The 17,421-nt window shown below is 43.5% G+C and overlaps 1 protein-coding gene across 2 annotated transcripts in view; it reads left to right on the top strand.

Moving 5' to 3' along the window:
* The window catches only part of LOC126259774 (probable metabolite transport protein CsbC), a 198,155-nt gene that overhangs the window by 143,331 nt on the left and 37,403 nt on the right, over positions 1–17,421 (top strand). For both annotated transcript variants that reach the window (XM_049956778.1, XM_049956777.1), the window contains one exon: positions 10,484–10,598. In XM_049956778.1, the coding sequence (XP_049812735.1) occupies positions 10,484–10,598 (115 nt within the window). The remainder of the gene's footprint in view (positions 1–10,483; positions 10,599–17,421) is intronic.

The raw sequence follows: 17,421 nt of genomic DNA, 5'->3' as shown, positions 1-17,421 counted from the left end.
GTGCTGTCGAACGTCAACGTTGAGCGTCCCAAGTTCAACGTGCTGCTGAACGCTCAGAAACGATGCGACTTGTGCATACGGTACGTGGGCCCCAACGTGGTATACGCGATCGCAACGCACTCCAGCGGCAGTTGAGGGATGTTTCTAGTTCGTAAATCACACTGTTTACTCAACGGGCGCGCGTAAAATTCCCACGTTAGCTCTATTAAAACGCACATTTCCTCCATCGTCCACTAAAAGGAAAGTACCATGTCCAATCAATAAGGACACAGGCTTATAAAAGTTCCGTTACAAACAGTGCGGTACAAATTTGGAATAGTTCTCCGCATAAGATAAACATTATTTCATCATTCCAACATTTTAGTAAAACCCCCAAGATCAGTCTTACTTCATTCACCCGCTCGTCTCGCCGATCCTCTCCCAGCCCCGCCTGCTGCCGCGCCTGTATTCCCACATCCCACCTGGTCTCCATCTCTCAACCCTCCTTACCCTCTCCCAAGGTGGCTTCCGCCAGCTCCCCCTCCCTGATGATGTCCTGCTTCCCTGCATCTACCCCTCCTATCAACTTTGATCCTCCCCCCCACCTCCTGTGTCCTATCCTTTAGGCAACCTCCCTCCCTCCCTTCCCTTCTCTTTCCTTTCCCCCCTCCCTCCTCCCCTCTCCCCCAGGCTTCCCCTCCCCCTTCCTCCCTCCCCCTCTCTCCTTTGCCCATGGCATCTCTGCTCTCCCCTCTCCCATTCCCCTTCCCCTTCCTCCTCCACCTCCTCACTTGGCAGGTCCCCGGACTCGTACACGCTCAGTGAACATTCGCGCGCCGGAGATCATCGCCGTCAGTGTTTCGTGTGTGTGTGCCTTCGTCTGTGTGTAGTGTTGTTCGCCGTCACGCCACCACCGTTCACGTGCCGTCGCCATCATCCATGTTCTGTGCATCGTGTCGCCCAGTGTTAGTGATGTTTCTCGACCTGCGTGAACGGCTCCATGTTTTTTCGATTTTTAGTGTCTACATTTTTTGCCCACCGTTTTTACTGTCTACTCTGTGCCACCTTTATGTACTACTTGTTGTCCAACTCGAGGCTGAAGAGCGGCGTATTGTGCTGCTGCCAGCCCGCCTTTGTATAAGGTGTTAAAATCGCAATAAAGAAAAAAAAAATCTTACTTCATCACTGTTCCTACCCAGTAGCAGAATCTTTGCAACATGTGAATTACGAAGCGTAAAAGAAATAGGAGCAAAATATCTTTATACAAGTAGCGCAAGCTGTCCTGTAATTAAGCCAATCGAACAAAGTCACCCCTCAAAGAAAGGTGAACTTATATTTACATAACATCAAACATTATAGCATATACTTATATTAAACTAATAATAAAGTATCAGAACTAAGTAAAAACGCGAATATTAGGAAAAAAAAATGTTGCGAGTGTAAGTATGCGAACCACGGCCCCAACGAAGACTTAATACCTGACAGAGACGCTACTCATTACACTAAACCAACAACAGGCTGGTACTGGTTATAAAATATTGTTTTACCCCTTAATAAAAACGGTAATCGTAGATAATTATGTTATTAATTGAAATTTAATTATAACAAATTGTACGAGCATTTTGGGTGGGTCTTCAGTGTGTCTCTGCTTTCAAATAGCCTACCCTCATAATACGCTGCTTACAATAATTCTTTTGCCATGAATATGATGTTTCTCATTAATTTATTGGAACGAATCACACAACTAACAACGGGTTTTCCAGTGATTCTCAATTTGCTGGTGCTCAGAAACGGCATATATACATATAGGCTTGAAATGAATGCCAATATGGCGCCTCAAAACTCTGTACTGAAGGGAGACGGCGTGCGTGTGACGTAGGTGGCGTCGTGCCATCTCATTGGTCAACGCTCAGACGCACGCTCAAAATATCTGACATGCTCTGCACGTTCGGAAAGACTCCCGAACGTGCTATTCCACGCTGTGACGTCAGAAACTCGGCACGCTCAACGCTCAACGTTCGGATGCACGGCCCGTGTGCCGACGGCTTTATACAGGTGCCGGATGTCAGTTTGTGGTATGGAGTCTGTGATTGCTGCATTTGGTCGGTCAATACAGAGACGGTTAATGCTGTCTGTGGATGACGCTATAGTTGTCGTCCGATGATGTCTCACATGTGCTCGACTGGAGACAAATCTGATGATCGAGCAGGCCATGGCAACATGTAGACACTCTTTAGAGCATGTTACAACAGCGGTATGTGGGTGAACGTTATCCTGTTGGAAACACCCCCTGGAAAGCTGTTTATGGCCGGTTGGAGTGGCCGAGCGGTTCTAGGCGCTAGATTCTGGAACCGCGCGACCGCTACGGTCGCAGGTTCGAATCCTGCCTCGGGCAGGATGTCCTTAGGTTAGTTAGGATGGCCTCAGAAGTTAAGTCCCATAGTGCTCAGAGGCATTTGCACAATTTGAAAGCTGTTTATGAATGGCTGCAAAACAGATTGATGCACAAATTTGCAGTCAAGGTGTGTGGGATAACCAAGAGAGTGCTCCTCGAGAAATTACAACTCCGGACTGTATCTCCAGTTGTAGGTTCAGTGCGTCAAGGACACAGACAGGATGGTTGCAGCCTCTCAACTAGCCTCCTTCTAAGCAACATATGGCCATCGCTGGCACCGAGGCAGAACCAGGTTTCATCAGAAAACACTATATATCTCAACGCTGCACTCCAATGACCTCTCGTTTGACAGCACTGTAGTCAGAAATGGTGGTGGTTTGAGACAGATGCTATAGGCAGTCTGTCTCGGAACTGTCCTTCAAGTAACCGATTTGTAATGGTTCACTGGGTCACCGTAGTGTCCACTGCTGCTCAGATTGCTGCCGCAGATGTAGTACGACGTGCCAGAGCCATATACCGAACACGATGGTCTTCGCTCTCGGTAGCGCCACGTGGTCGTCCGGAGCCTGGTCTCCTTGCGACCGCACATTCTCGTGATCATCGCTGCCAGCAGTCATGTACGGTGGCCACATTTCTGTCAAGTCTTTCCGCAATATCGCAGATGGAATATCTTCTTTCTCTTAACCCTATAACACGACGTCGTTGAAACTTAGCGAGGTGCTGATAATGACGTCTTTGTCGCCTTAAAGGCATTCCCGACCAACATCAACTCACCACGTCCAATCTCAAATGCAGCTAACATTCACGACCGTTGCAGCGTGCGTTTGAAGCAAATCTGATTTGCATTCTTATAGTGGCACTACCAACACCACCTTTATGTGACTGGCTCGAAATGTAAGTAGATATCTTTCAGATGTAGAAACACGCCAATCAACGTTCCTTTACGGCACACAAATCCTTCGTGTTGTGATTTTTTATGTCAGTGTATGTAATATATATGTAATAAAAGGGAAAACGTTATAAAAATGTAAATGTTGGTGTGTTGAAAATCGTTAATATCCGTAAGTCCTTGACTGAAAACTTTGAAATTACACGTTACTGTAATAAACGATTAGACACGTGTAGACTATAGGCTTCTTAATACACAAAATATAAATAATGAAGCATTGCGAGCAAACTGGGAAGTTGTATTTATGGCGTATACGATTATGATTAGAATACTAGTACGGAATCTGAATTTGGATAACAATAAATAAGGCTCAAGGTCAGAGAGAGCGATGAAGAGGAGATGGACAGCGGGGTGGGAGGAAATAAACATAGAAAACGTGAATGAGGCGATGGACAGAGAGTTGGGGTAGGAGCAGATGTAGAGCGTGGTAAGGAGGAGAAGATGCACAGAGAAAGGGATGGATAGAGGCGGAGAAGAAAGAGGAGATGGACAAGTAAAAGGGGAGGGGGAACAGACACAGACAGGGGAGAGAAGGAGATTAGAACGTATATCCAGTTCCCATACATGTTAGAAACGTGTACTTTTTATTTTCTTTATTTTCCATTTAAGCAGACTGAGACATAGCAAAAGGTGGTCGAGAGTAAATAACAATAGTAATAATAATAAAAATGACAACACGATGACGAGTAAAAGTGTCAAATCAATTTAAATTTTTTTTATTAGGAAACAACTGTTGGTTCAAATGGCTCTGAGCACTATGGGACTTAACTTCTGAGGTCATCAGTCCCCTAGAACTGAGAACTACTTAAACATAACTAACCTAAGTACATCACACAAATCCATGCCCGAGGCAGGATTCGAACCTGCGACCGTAGCGGTCGCGCGGTTCCAGACTGTAGCGCCTAGAACCGCTCGGCCAACCTGGCCGGCCGACTATTGCAAGTAGCATTACACTGATGAGGTTAAACACTGTGCTCACCTGTTTAATAACGTATTGGTCCACTTTTGGGCGCAGTAAAGCAGAGATTCTCGGTGGTATGATTTTAGCAAGTGCTTGGTAGGTTTCTGAAGGTATTTGGCGGCAGATGTCTCCGCACAGGTCACGCAGTTATCCTAAATTATGGGCCGTGCTTTTTGGGCCCCATGCTGGCGCCCGATAACGCCCAGATCAGGTGAATTTGGTGGCCAAGACACTGACATGAGTTCACTATCAGATTCTTCAGTTATGTACTTGTGATATGATTGTCCAACTGAAATATGCCATCGCTTTCGGGAAAGACAAGCACGGAGGGATGCAGATGGACTGCAGTATTGTTTATGTAGGCCACAGTTGTCATGGAGCCTTCCATTACTACCACAGCTTCCATGGAAACCCAGGTGAATGTATCCCATAACATAACACTGGCCTGTGACAATGGCACCGGTGTAGTAAGAACGTGATCCATCCCATCAGGGGACACTTTCCCTTTGATCCATGGGCCAATCACGACGATCCAGTCCCAACTGCAATAGTAATGGACGATAGCGGTGTGCCAACAGGGGCTAGTCCCCTGCGGAACCACTCGTTTAACAGTTTGCTCCAAAACACTAGTTGTTCTTGAGTCAGCATTGTGCTCTGCTACAGATCGCTGTCCATCCTGTTTTACAGCGCTGACAAGTCTCCGACATCCGCGTTCGTTGATGAGGTGCAGACGTCAAACACTTTGTCGCCTACTCTTGTGTCCTCTATTCTTCAACCACTTTCCATGAATGTACTTTGAAAGTGCAGCTGCCTGATGTGAACACGGGTCAAGTGGCATAATGAAACCAATCAGAACACTTTTTGAGATGTGGGGAAGTGCCCTGAAAGATGCCTACATTCCAGGATGGTGCATGACCGTGGATGAACAATTAGTTATATTTTGACGTTGCTGTCCACTTCGACAATACGTGCCGCCAAAGCCTGGTACATATGTAATTTCTCACACTGCACCAAGCTACTGCTAGAAGATGGAAGTATATTTGGGGAAGCAGGAAGAAACCAGAGCAGCATGACTTGGAGAGAATATTGTGAAAACCCTGGTGATTGAAATTGAAAAGTCTGCACGTAGTATCACTTGTGACAATTTTTTATACGAGTACATCTCTAGATTTAGCTCATCATTTGTTGTAAGGAGGACTGACATTTGTCTGTACCACGCGAAGAAACAAATGTGAACTACCTGCCGGTTTTATTACATCTAAAGGACGTGAAATACACTCCACATTATTTGGTTTTCAACCAGCTGTGGTGATAGCTTTTTATGTTCCTCGGAAGAATAAAATTGACAGACTACCAGTTGGTTTGTGTCTCGCGTTCTTCGGCCGACGTTTGTTTGATAATTTTTCTGACGTTCCGCCAGCACGAGTGGCTGGCGTTGACAATTCTCCATCCTGAGTTGCTGGTGGTGGACTGTAGTCGAGCTTGTGGCAGCAGATTGTATGAAGCTGGTGCGCCAACGTCCAAGGGCTTTTTCGTGGTCATTTCCACAGCTGGTCCCCTCTTGCTACCTGCAACGGCCGTTCGCTGCTGTCGTGTTTGTGTATTTCTATAGCTTCTATGAAGAAGGAGGTGCGATAGCTCTTCCCTACAGTGAGAACTTCCGTGTCGGCGAATTTTACTGTGTGTTCGGTCTCGCACAGCGCGTGATCCGCCACTGCCGATTTCTCCAAATGCCTCAACCTGCAATGCTGCTTATGTTCGTTGTTCTGGTGCTGATTGATCGTCTAGTCATTCCAACATTGAATTTTCCGCATGCAACACCTGGAAAGTGTCCTGAGGAGCAATAAGTATTCCACTAGTCACATAAGAAGCGCCACAGAATCAAACACTCGGTGAAGTGACACATAGAAAAAAAAAAAAAAGGAAATGTTGGGCACATTATTTCTGCCTTACATTCCCAGAGTGACGCACAGAATCGACCGTATATTGCGCAAACACGGCGTAAAGACTGTTTACAAATCGACAAAGAAGATCAAAAACTGTCTCTGATCGGCAAAGGAGAAAAGAACCACTTGCAATGTCAGGAATACACCGCATACTATGTACATGCGGGATAGCCTATGTCGGAATGACTGGACGATCAGTCAACACCAGTACCACCGAACATAAATGGCATTGCAGGTTGGAACAGATGGAGAAATGGACCGTGGCGGAGCACCCGCTGAGGACACCGACCACACAGTAGAATTGGAAGTTGGCGCCCCAATTATCTGTGGCCGCGAGTTCGATTCCAATCCACCGCCAGCATATTAAAGGTGAAGCTCTGACAATGTAAGCCACTCGTGCTGGTGAAACGTCAATAAAATCATCAAACAAACGTCGGCGGAAGGACCCGAGACAGAAGCCTAAGGACAGTTTGTCAACATTTGGAAACGAAAGCCTTAACAATTTTGTAAGAACAAAGTTGTTACCGACGATTAGCTCTTTCCATGTGTAACCAACGTTGTTATGACGGTGTTACAAGTGCATCAGACCTGTTTGCTTGGAACATTCTGCTATTGTCTGTGGACCCTGCGGAAATTTCCGGTAAGAATTGCATTATAAAAGCACTTCGTGTAGAACAGGGCTTAACAACTGGCCGGTTTTGAGCGCGAGTACTCGCGTCTGCTCAGGGACGTGCTCGCGAGCAGCTGCAAGGTCACGGAGTACGGAGGGAGGGGAGGGAGGGGAAATGCGCGCGCACGTTTGAATAGGGCCGCAGCGTGCTTATTGAATTCGCGCCGACTGTGTAACGTTTGAAGTACTGCGATCAGCTCTTAACAGTCACTTCGCTGGTTAAGAATCATGTGAAGTCGCCGTTGTGTAACCCCAACCATGCTTTCGCAGTTCAACCCCCATTGGGAGGAATTGTATCTGTTTACTGAAAAAGATGGTGTTGCAAAATGTTTAGTATGTCACAAAACGCTGAATTCTTTTACGAAATTTAATTTGCAGCGACATTATATATCGTACCACGCGAAAGACTACGGACGTGGAAAATGTGATTGACCAGATCGTGCACAGGAAGTTATTAAACTTAAAAGGAAGCTATCCGAAGAAGATCTGGACGACGAAGAAAAATCAACTGAGGCAGCTCTCAGAGTGGGTTACAAAATTGCTTTGCTTTTAGCAAAATCCCTGCCCCCCTTAACTGATGGCGATTTAATAAAAGAATGTTTGATAGTTGCAGCGGAACATTTGTGTCCATCTCAAGTTGAACAGTTTCGGATTGTGCCATTATCTAACATGACCATTATGCGTCGCATACAGGACATGGCAGACGACGTCCAGAGCCAGCTTGCAAATATCTGTTAAGATTTTATGGCGTATTCTCTAGCTCTGGACGAAAGTGTTGATATCACTGGAACAGCGCAGCTTGCCATATTTATTAGAGGTGTTAACAGAGATCTTCAGGTGAGGGAGGAGCTCCTCGATGTAGTAGCCATGAAGAACACTACAACCGCAGGTGATATTTTAAGTAGTGTTGAAGAAAGTGTTGAAAATATAGGATTGTCGTGGAATTCTTTAGTTTCAGTGTCTACAGGTGGTAGAGGCATACACTAAGCTAATAAAATTATGTGGCACGTGTACATTCTCCTTTATTTGTTTCATTTGTCGCAGTAATAATTCGTGAGTGATATCCCTGCAGGTGGCCGCTGATTTACATTGACTGGCGGCAGCTTTTGTGTACCCCACGTGACTCTCCCCACTCTCCGCTCTGGTCTGGTAGTGGGGGTAGCGTGCTCGCGCTGCTCCGTGCCCGCGCCTTGCTGCTCACAGCTTGCTCCGGAAGCACGTATGTTGTGAAGCCCTGGTGTAGAATGATGATTAACTATATATCCTCAAAAAGCTACCAGTAAAAATAAAAATTCTGGCTTAAAATTTACCCTTTAAAACAATAAAACGATCTTCAAAGCATTTATAACGCAAAGGTGCTTTACGTCATAAGTGGTCAAAATTGCGAAACTTCCTGATGAATTAAAACTGTGTGCCGAACTGGGACTCGAACGCGGGGCCGAAAGACAGGAGTCCGGAGTGCCAGTCTCGGTACAGCACACAGGTTTAACCCACCAGGAAGTTTCATACCAGCGCACACTTCACTGCAGAATGAAAATTTCTTTCTATTCAAAGTAGATTCAATTTATGTCAATTTAAACAAGATGTGCCCGAGAAGCCCGACTGGTAGGTAAGGTTATACAGATTTTCCGGTAAGCAGAGAGTTAAGGTGGAAATTTGCATTATACCATTTTATGCAACGCCTACATTTGCGCTACTGTTAAGTTGTCAGATATTGTCTCATAGATAGACAAACTCAAGTTTACATCTCTTATTAGTACCCTTTTAAATAGTGTAGCGACAGATTTTTACAACCATTTGAACACTTATTACAGTGACGTTAATGGTGTTCGGTAGAAAGCGAAAAGCTAGTGAAGTAGGAGACGAAGAGAGACGAAGGGGGCAAACACATAAGGATGCTGCATATGCGTGTGTCTGAGAGTATTACATTCCACTACATCGGCAAATAGTTTGATGGTGATTGATTCCTAATATTGACGCTGATATTTATTACAATCTCCTCCTTTTAAAAGACCAGTTTGATTGTTATCTCTGATAATTTTTATTTTCGTTTTCTACGTCTTTTAATATGTGGTTTTGTTGCATCAGGGTCTCTATTCTGGGTTTTAAAAATACTGAGGCTAAGCCTGAGCCAGCCCCTACACACTGATATTCCTGACTTCATGAATTTATCAGCGCCGTTTTTTGATACGTACTGTAGTGTACTTATTTACATTCTTACCTATAATGTAGCAGACACAGAGATCTAGATTTTGAACATATTTTCCTTTAGGGTTGTTATTATTATAATTAAATCATTATTTACTATTTCGCTCGCATCTCGTGGTCGTGCGGTAGCGTTCTCGCTTCCCACGCCCGGGTTCCCGGGTTCGATTCCCGGCGGGGTCAGGGATTTTCTCTGCCTCGTGATGGCTGGGTGTTGTGTGCTGTCCTTAGGTTAGTTAGGTTTAAGTAGTTCTCAGTTCTAGGGGACTGATGACCATAGATGTTAAGTCCCATAGTGCTCAGAGCCATTTACTATTTTATACGTGTAGAGACAAGTATTTGCTTTGAATGTGAATATCCTATAATGCACGCTGCTTGTGATTTTCTGTAATCGTGAAGTACAATAGGGGTTAGGTTTAAATCCCTACAGATGCTTCCTACAGTAGTATTTTAAGTTTATTATACTGTCAGTGCAGTGTCGTCATGTTACAGACGCTCTTTTTCTCTAGTCTTTTTGCTGCATTTTTCCTACAGCTCTTTTTTTGTATGTCGCAAATGTAGCTAGTTTTGGATTGTCTGAATTTTCACCATACATTAGATCTGTCGCTTGTAGCTGCTGGTAAATGTCGAAACTAACATTATTTTCCCCTGTTACCTCAAAGTCTGTAAGTCAATTGATTTTGTTTCGTTTTCTCGCAAATCTGTATTTATCAGTTTATAAAATCTCTATTTATTTATCTCCTTTTACAAATCTCTCAGATTATAATATTTCTCTTTATTTTGAAACATCTTTACTAGATTACGCTCCAAGAAAATTGCGGGGTGGGTGGAAACAAACGCTAAAGATTCATCTGTAGTTTTTTTTCCTACTGCAATAAAATATTTGGGATTTGGGTAATGCAAATGAAGACTGCGCAAGTCGGTATTTACTAAGAATTCATTTATTTGTTCAGAGATAATGTTCAGAATATGAAAGAGCAGCGCCTGTAAAAATATGTAAAGTATCGTTCTTGAACGGCGTATGGAAGTTTTCTTCTGGTATTATGGGTTCTGAGATTACTGGTGATTTACTGAGCTGATAACTGAGGACCAGACAGGGTAAACTATACCGCAGTTTTGTTTACTACTCATTTAAAGAAACGATGGAAAAGTAACATATTAATAAATTGATTAACTGAGATTTTTTAAAAGCAGATTTCACACTTTGTAAAATCAAAGAACTAAGATATGTTTGCGTATGATATGAACGTATTAATTTATATTTTTCACTGTATACCTTTGATTCTTATCATTACAATAACATAGACAACTATTAAAAAGGATGAAAAATCAAATATGATGTGAACTTGGTGGAAGACTAACATGTGTACCCTTCCAGGCCCTGACTAGCCCCAATATCTACACGAATTCGATGATCGTCTGCGCCTCTGCAACTTTCGCCATCTTCATCAGCACTACCCTCGTGAACATCATCGGTTACCGGCTTCTGATCAGTGAGTACCACCCAGCGCATCCACTATTATACATGACAGCAGCATTTTAATTATAATTTCACAGGCTTGTAATTTTGTTGTTACTTATAAATGTTCATTACCACGTAATCATCGTTTCCATCCTATTAACGTAAAGCTGAATCAGAAATAGATACCGAATGATACACAATATTGAGGATTTAACTGTTTGCCTTGCTTTGAGATACAATGTACAGCAAATAACAACGATTTAATCGTACAACATACCTGTTTGAGTGTACGAAAATTGTTAATTTTACCCTGCCGCTTAAAAAGACTAGTTACAATGATGTTGACTCCCGAACAGAAAGGCTTTTGCGTTTTTCATTTTATCAAGGCTTATTATATAATTACATTTTGAAGTGCCTTCCGCATTAAGTTTGACAGTCATAGTTCGTACGGTAACTTCTGTAAATAGTGTAAAATTTGAAGACACTGGCTATGGCAATAAAGGGGAGAATACGGAACAATGTATGCAATGAATGCTGAATCTGTGAGTATATTTCACGCCTAACAACAAAAGATCTGTTAAGAAGACTAGCAGTGAGTAATTTCAGTGATGTTCTTGTAGAAGGTGTGTTGTTGTTGTTGTTGTTGTGGTCTTCAGTCCTGAGACTGGTTTGATGCAGCTCTCCGTGCTACTCTGTCCTGTGAAGGATTCTTCATCTCCCAGTACCTACTGCAACCCACATCCTTCTGAATCTGTTTAGTGTATTCATCTCTTGGTCTCCCTCTACGATTTTTACCCTCCACGCTGCCCTCCAATACTAAATTGGTGATCCCTTGATGCCTCAGAACATGTCCTACCAACCGATCCCGTCTTCTGGTCAAGTTGTGCCACAAACTTCTCTTCTCCCCAATTCTATTCAACACCTCCTCATTACTTATGTGATCTACCCAACTAATCTTCAGCATTCTTCTGTAGCACCACATTTCGAAAGCTTCTATTCTCTTCTTGTCTAAACAATTTATCGTCCATGTTTCACTTCCATACATGGCTACACTCCATACAAATACTTTCAGAAACGACTTCCTGACACTTAAATCTATATTCGATGTTAACAAATTTCTCTTCTTCAGAAACGCTTTCCTTGTCATGGCCAGTCTACATATCATATACTCTCTACTTTGACCATCATCAGTTATTTTACTCCCCAAATAGCAAAACTCCTTTACTAATTTAAGTGTCTCATTTCCTAATCTAATAACAGTAAGATTCGCTGACGACCTCGCTGTTAACCTCTGTCAAAGCGGAGCTTCATTGGAGGACCTGTTCAAAAATAGTTCAAATGGATCTAAGCAGTATGGGACTTTACATCTGAGGTCATCAGTCCCCTAGACTTAGAACTACTTAAACGTAACTAACCTAAGGACATCACACACATCCATGCCCGAAGCAGGATTCGAACTTGCGACCATAGCAGCCGCTTGGTTCCGGAATGAAGAGGACCTGCTACGCTCGTCTTCACTATCATTTCTCAATTTACTTTGGAGCCCAGTGTTACGTTTTTCACACGCCATAATTGTCACAACATAGCACTGAAAATAATATCTAGTTAATTGCAAGCGCAGTTGCGAAATACTTGGTGCAAACCTATATTCATACCATAACTGTTTTACTGTTTATTGTTGTTGTGGTCTTCAGTCCTGAGATTGGTTTGATGCAGCTCTCCATGCTACTCTATCCTGTGCAAGCTTCTTCATTTCACAGTACCTACTGCAACCCACAACCCTTCTGAATCTGCTTGGTGTATTCATCTCTTGGTCCCCCTCTACAATTTTTACCCTCCACGCTGTCCTCCAATACTAAATTGGTGATCCCTTGATGCCTCAGAACATGTACTACCAACCGATTCCTTCTTCTAGTCAAGTTGTGCCACTAACTCCTCTCCTCCCCAATTCTATTCAACACCTCCTCATTACTTATGTGATCTACCTATCTAATCTTCAGCATTCTTCTGTAGCACCACATTTCGAAAGCTTCTATTCTCTTCTTGTCCATTCTATTTATCGCACATACTACACTCCGTATAAATACTTTCAGAAAGGACTTCCTGACACTTAGATCTATACTCGATATTAACAAATTTCTGTTCTTCAGAAACGCTTTCCTTGCCATTGCCAGTCTACATTTAATATCCTCTCTACTTCGACAATCATCAGCTACTTTGCTCCCCAAATACTAAAACTCCTCTACTACTTTAGGTGTCTCTTTTCCTAATCCAATTCCCTCAGCATCACCCGACTTAATTCGACTACATTCCATTATCCTCGTTTTGCTTTTGTTGATGTTCATCTTATATCCTCCTTTCAAGGCACTGTCCATTCCGTTCAACTGCTCTTGCAATTCCTTTTCTGTCTCTGACAGAATTATAATGTCATCGGCGAACCTCAAAGTTTTTATTTTTTCTCAATGGATTTTAATACCTACTCGGAATTTTTCCTTTCTTTCCTTTACTGCTTGCTCAATATTCAGATTGAAGGTGTGCAAGGAGACAAATATACTGCCCCATAGATTTCTGTGTTTTCTGCAACTGTAAGACCTTCCGACGGTTTCCCGTAACAGGTTCGCAAACGAAGTATTGATACACAAAAGGATTTTTTGATAATGGCGTAGTCAGTGTGTAAAGACACCGGTATTGATTCTCCTAGACGTACCTAAACGAACACGTCAGCCGCCCGCAAACGGGCTCAGGAGGAAGGGAAGGAATGTCGATCTAAACTGGTAACTGGCTCCCCATAGGCCGTCAACACGGTTCCGCACACTGCGCAACTCTAAAATTAGAGTTGCAGTTGCCGTGTGCGAGCGTGAAGGATGGGGCATAGTACTCGTTGCACCTGACCATATCTCTATTACACTCGGCATGTCGAGCACAGATTCATGCCCAAAGGAATACAGGGTGTTCATTTTAATTTAAGACATTGAAATATCCAGAAAACAACACATTGGATCAAAAAACGTTATAACGTCAGTCAGCTTGTCTCGGATGATGATGTTTGGTTTATGGGGCGCTCAGCTCCGCGATTATTAGCGCCCATACAAATTCCCAACCGTTTCTCAGACCAATCTCGCCACTTGCATGAATGATGTTGAAATGATGAGGACAACACACACAGTCATCTCGAGGCAGGTGAAAATATCTGACCCTGCCGGGAATCGAACCCGGGACCCCGTGCTGGCGAAGCGAGAACGCGACCGCAAGATAACGAGCTGCTGCCGCTTGTCTCGGAGTTGGACATCCAATGATAGCACACTCGACTTCCTACCCACCCTGCGCGTGCGTGGCTGGGGGTACCTCCGTTTTTTATTGCAGCTTACGATTCTACGACAAAATCTACGTTGGTTTTGTCTGAAGGAACAGAAATGGGAACACAATCGTAGTGTACGACATGCTGCTCAATGGCCTTGAATGTCCAAAGGCATATGGGACCCCACCTCCATGCTGTGAGAGCAGGACACGCCACTGTTTCGTAACTTCTAATTGGAAACCCCATTCGCAACGTTGTATTCCTCCGACATATCTAACAGGGGATTTCTCGACAAGCCACTGTGGCCGTGTAGCGAACTACGACGTATCGATACAGGCAGTACCCTGCGACAGAGCTCATGTATCGTGCTGTCGTAGAACAGACAGCGGCTCTAAACACTGAGATACTTGCGCAATATTTATCGCCTATCACTTTGAAAACACTTTGCAAGTGGACGATGAATTTTGCAACCACAGCAGAAAAAACTCAAATGATCCTGATTTATGGAGATTGTAGGAGAAATATTGAGGCTATTGTGGCCTTGTATGCCGAGCGTTTGCCAGAGAAAGCTCGTTCTCTTCGTTCTGTTACAAGGTTGAGAAAGCCTTTATGTCTGAAACTTCCTGGCAAATTAAAGCTGTGTGCCGGACCGAGACTCGAACTCGTGACCTTTGCCTTTCGTGGGCAAGCGCTCTACCATCTGAGTTACCCAAGTACGACTCATGCCCCGTCCTGCTTTCTTTCAGGACTGCTAGTTCGGAGGAGAGCTTCTGTAGAGGTTGGAAGGTAGGAGATTAGGTACTGGCAGAAGTAAAGCTGTGAGGACGGGGCGTTAGTCGTGCTTGGGTAACTCAGATGATAGAGCACTTGTCCTCGAAAGGCAAAGATACCGAGTTCTAGTCTCTGTCCGGCACACACTTTTAATCTGCCAGGAAGTTTCATATCAGCGCACACTCGGCTGCAGAGTGAAAATCTCATTCTGGCCTTTATGTCTGTTGGCAGCGCACAGACCGGCAAAAGGGAACGAAGCAAACGTGTTACAGGAGATTCTAATGAAATAGCTGTACTAGCGCCAATGCACCACAACCGACGGATAAGCGCTGGCAATTACACTGCGATTCCGGTACGTCACAGTACTGAATCGTCGTATCATCCACACCACGTGTCATAGCATCAGGAATTTCATGGTGCCGATTTCTACAAGCGGGTACTATTTTGTGAATGGGCACTTCAACAAATGCAAACGACACCCACTTTCTTTGCCGAGGTACTATTTTCCGATGAGTGTACATTCATAAACCATGGTAGCGTTAACAGACATACTGTAGCGTAGACGACCCTCCCGGTTACGGCAATTTGACCATCAACGTCCTTGTTCGGTTAACGTATAGTATCATGGAGAACAAACTCACTGATACAGCCGGCTGGGGTGGCCGAGCAGTTCTAGGCGCTACAGTCTGGAACGATGCGACCGCTGCGGTCGCAGGTTCGAATCCTGCCTCGGGCATGGATGTGTGTGATGTCCTTAGGTTAGTTAGGTTTAAGTAGTTCTAAGTTCTAGGGGACTAATGACCTTAGAAGTTAAGTCCCATAGTGCTCAGAGACATTTGAACCATCACTGATACATCTTTATCTCCGGCCGTTGTGGCCGAGCGGTTCTAGGCACTTCAGTCCGGAACCGCTCTGCTGCTACGGTCGCAGTTCGAATCCTGCCTCGGGCATGGATGTGTGTGATATCCTTAGGTTAGTTAGGTTTAACTAGTTCTAAGTCTAGGGGACTGATGATCTCAGATAGTAAGTCCCATAGTTCTCAGAGTCATTTGAAGGTATTTATCGACGGCACATTGAATTGACACAAGTATCGAATGTTTTTGCAACAAGAATTACCGTTACTACTGCAGGATGCTGCCCTGGGCGTTCGACAACGTTTGTGGTTTCAGCATGGCGGTTGCGCAGTGCATTACGCAGATGAAGCACGAGATGTATTAGACGGTGTTCTCATCGGCCGGTGAGAAGGGCAGAGGTGGCCCTATTAATTGGCCCTCTAGGTCGTCGGATCTGACGTCACCGTATTTGTTTCTGTGAGGATATTTAAAAGATTAGATGTACTAGCAAGTGCCAACAGGCTGTGAAGACAGATTCGACCGCACCAGAAGCGTCAGTGCTGACATTCCCGCAGATATGCTTCTGTCCTGTGTACGGTCATTTGAAAAGCGGATCACTAAGTGTATTGAAGTTGACGATACTACGTTTCAACAGTAGAAAAGTATTGTAGCGTTCGCGTCTAGTAGTCCCTTGTTCGATGTGACGGAGGAATACGACGTTGCGAATGAGATTTCCAATTATAATTTATGAAATGCTGGCGTGTCTTATCCTCGCAGCAAGAAGGTGGGGTCTCACTTAGCATTGGATATTCAATGACCGTTGAGTAGCATGTCATAAATTACGACTGTTTACCCTTTTCTATTCCTCCGATTACAGCGCCATCTGTGGCGAATCGAAGAAAATGCTTCAGGTAAAAAGTATGTTGATTTGATTTTGCTTAAAATTGTAATCTGCAATAAAATGGAGGGTTCCAGTTGAAAATTTCAATTTGGTGGGCTTTCTTTCTCGTGAAGTGCGTGGTATGAATATAAGATATTTCAAAGCACCAACGAATTGAGGATATTTCGAAAACGCATCGTTTTGGCTACGATTTGTTATAATAAAATGACAGGAAACAACATGATGGTAGGTGAAGGATTCCTGTAATTGTTTTTAGTGTTATAATTTGTGTGCTACGAAAGTATACCGTTTCAGTTTTACGGCACAGTGACGATCTATCAAAAACTTGTCATTCTGGTACAATTTTCATATTAAATATCAAATAATGACATCTGCAGACACAATCTTTAAACAAAGTCAACCATATACGGAGATAGTTGTTATATTGAAGCCGTAAAGCAATTAATACTATCGTGTGCTCACGAGTGGTCCACTAATCTAATTTTACCGTTTTCGATAAGATTATGAGTCTGTCTTATTCATTTAATAGACAAAAGACGATGTATATAATGTGTTTGGTGCAGTTCTTTCTGCAAAGACCAACGACTTTAATGTTTCTCCAGTGACTAGAAATCTTAACGTGACTACCAATCTATATCTGAAAGTAAACCCAAGTTCCACACAGGAAATTTCTGCTATTAATGAACTTTCTGCAACATATGGTAGACCCACCTCTGGGCTAATGGACTGGTTCATGTTTGTATATTGCCGGTAAATACCTTTTCAACGATGGCGAGGAATTTCGAAACAAATCTCTTCTGCCATTCGAATGAAATTACGAGACATACCTCGATCTTGAAATATAGTGTGCAGTTCGTTGTTTCAGAGTGTTATTAGTCAATGCAACATCGAGAATAAGGATATTATATTTACGCAAATTGAAATTAGACACTATACCTTAACTATATTTAATTTAAAACAGAATTTGGGATGAAAGAACAATCTAATTAATAAATAACTTCTACTAGTACATGCTGAGCTCCAGTAAGCCCAGTTAACAGGAATTCAAGTA

Source organism: Schistocerca nitens, chromosome 5, assembly GCF_023898315.1.
Source record: "Schistocerca nitens isolate TAMUIC-IGC-003100 chromosome 5, iqSchNite1.1, whole genome shotgun sequence".
Classification (NCBI taxonomy): Eukaryota; Metazoa; Arthropoda; class Insecta; order Orthoptera; family Acrididae; genus Schistocerca; species Schistocerca nitens.
Note: the sequence above shows the minus strand (reverse complement) of the source record. Positions and strands in the feature narration are given on the sequence as shown.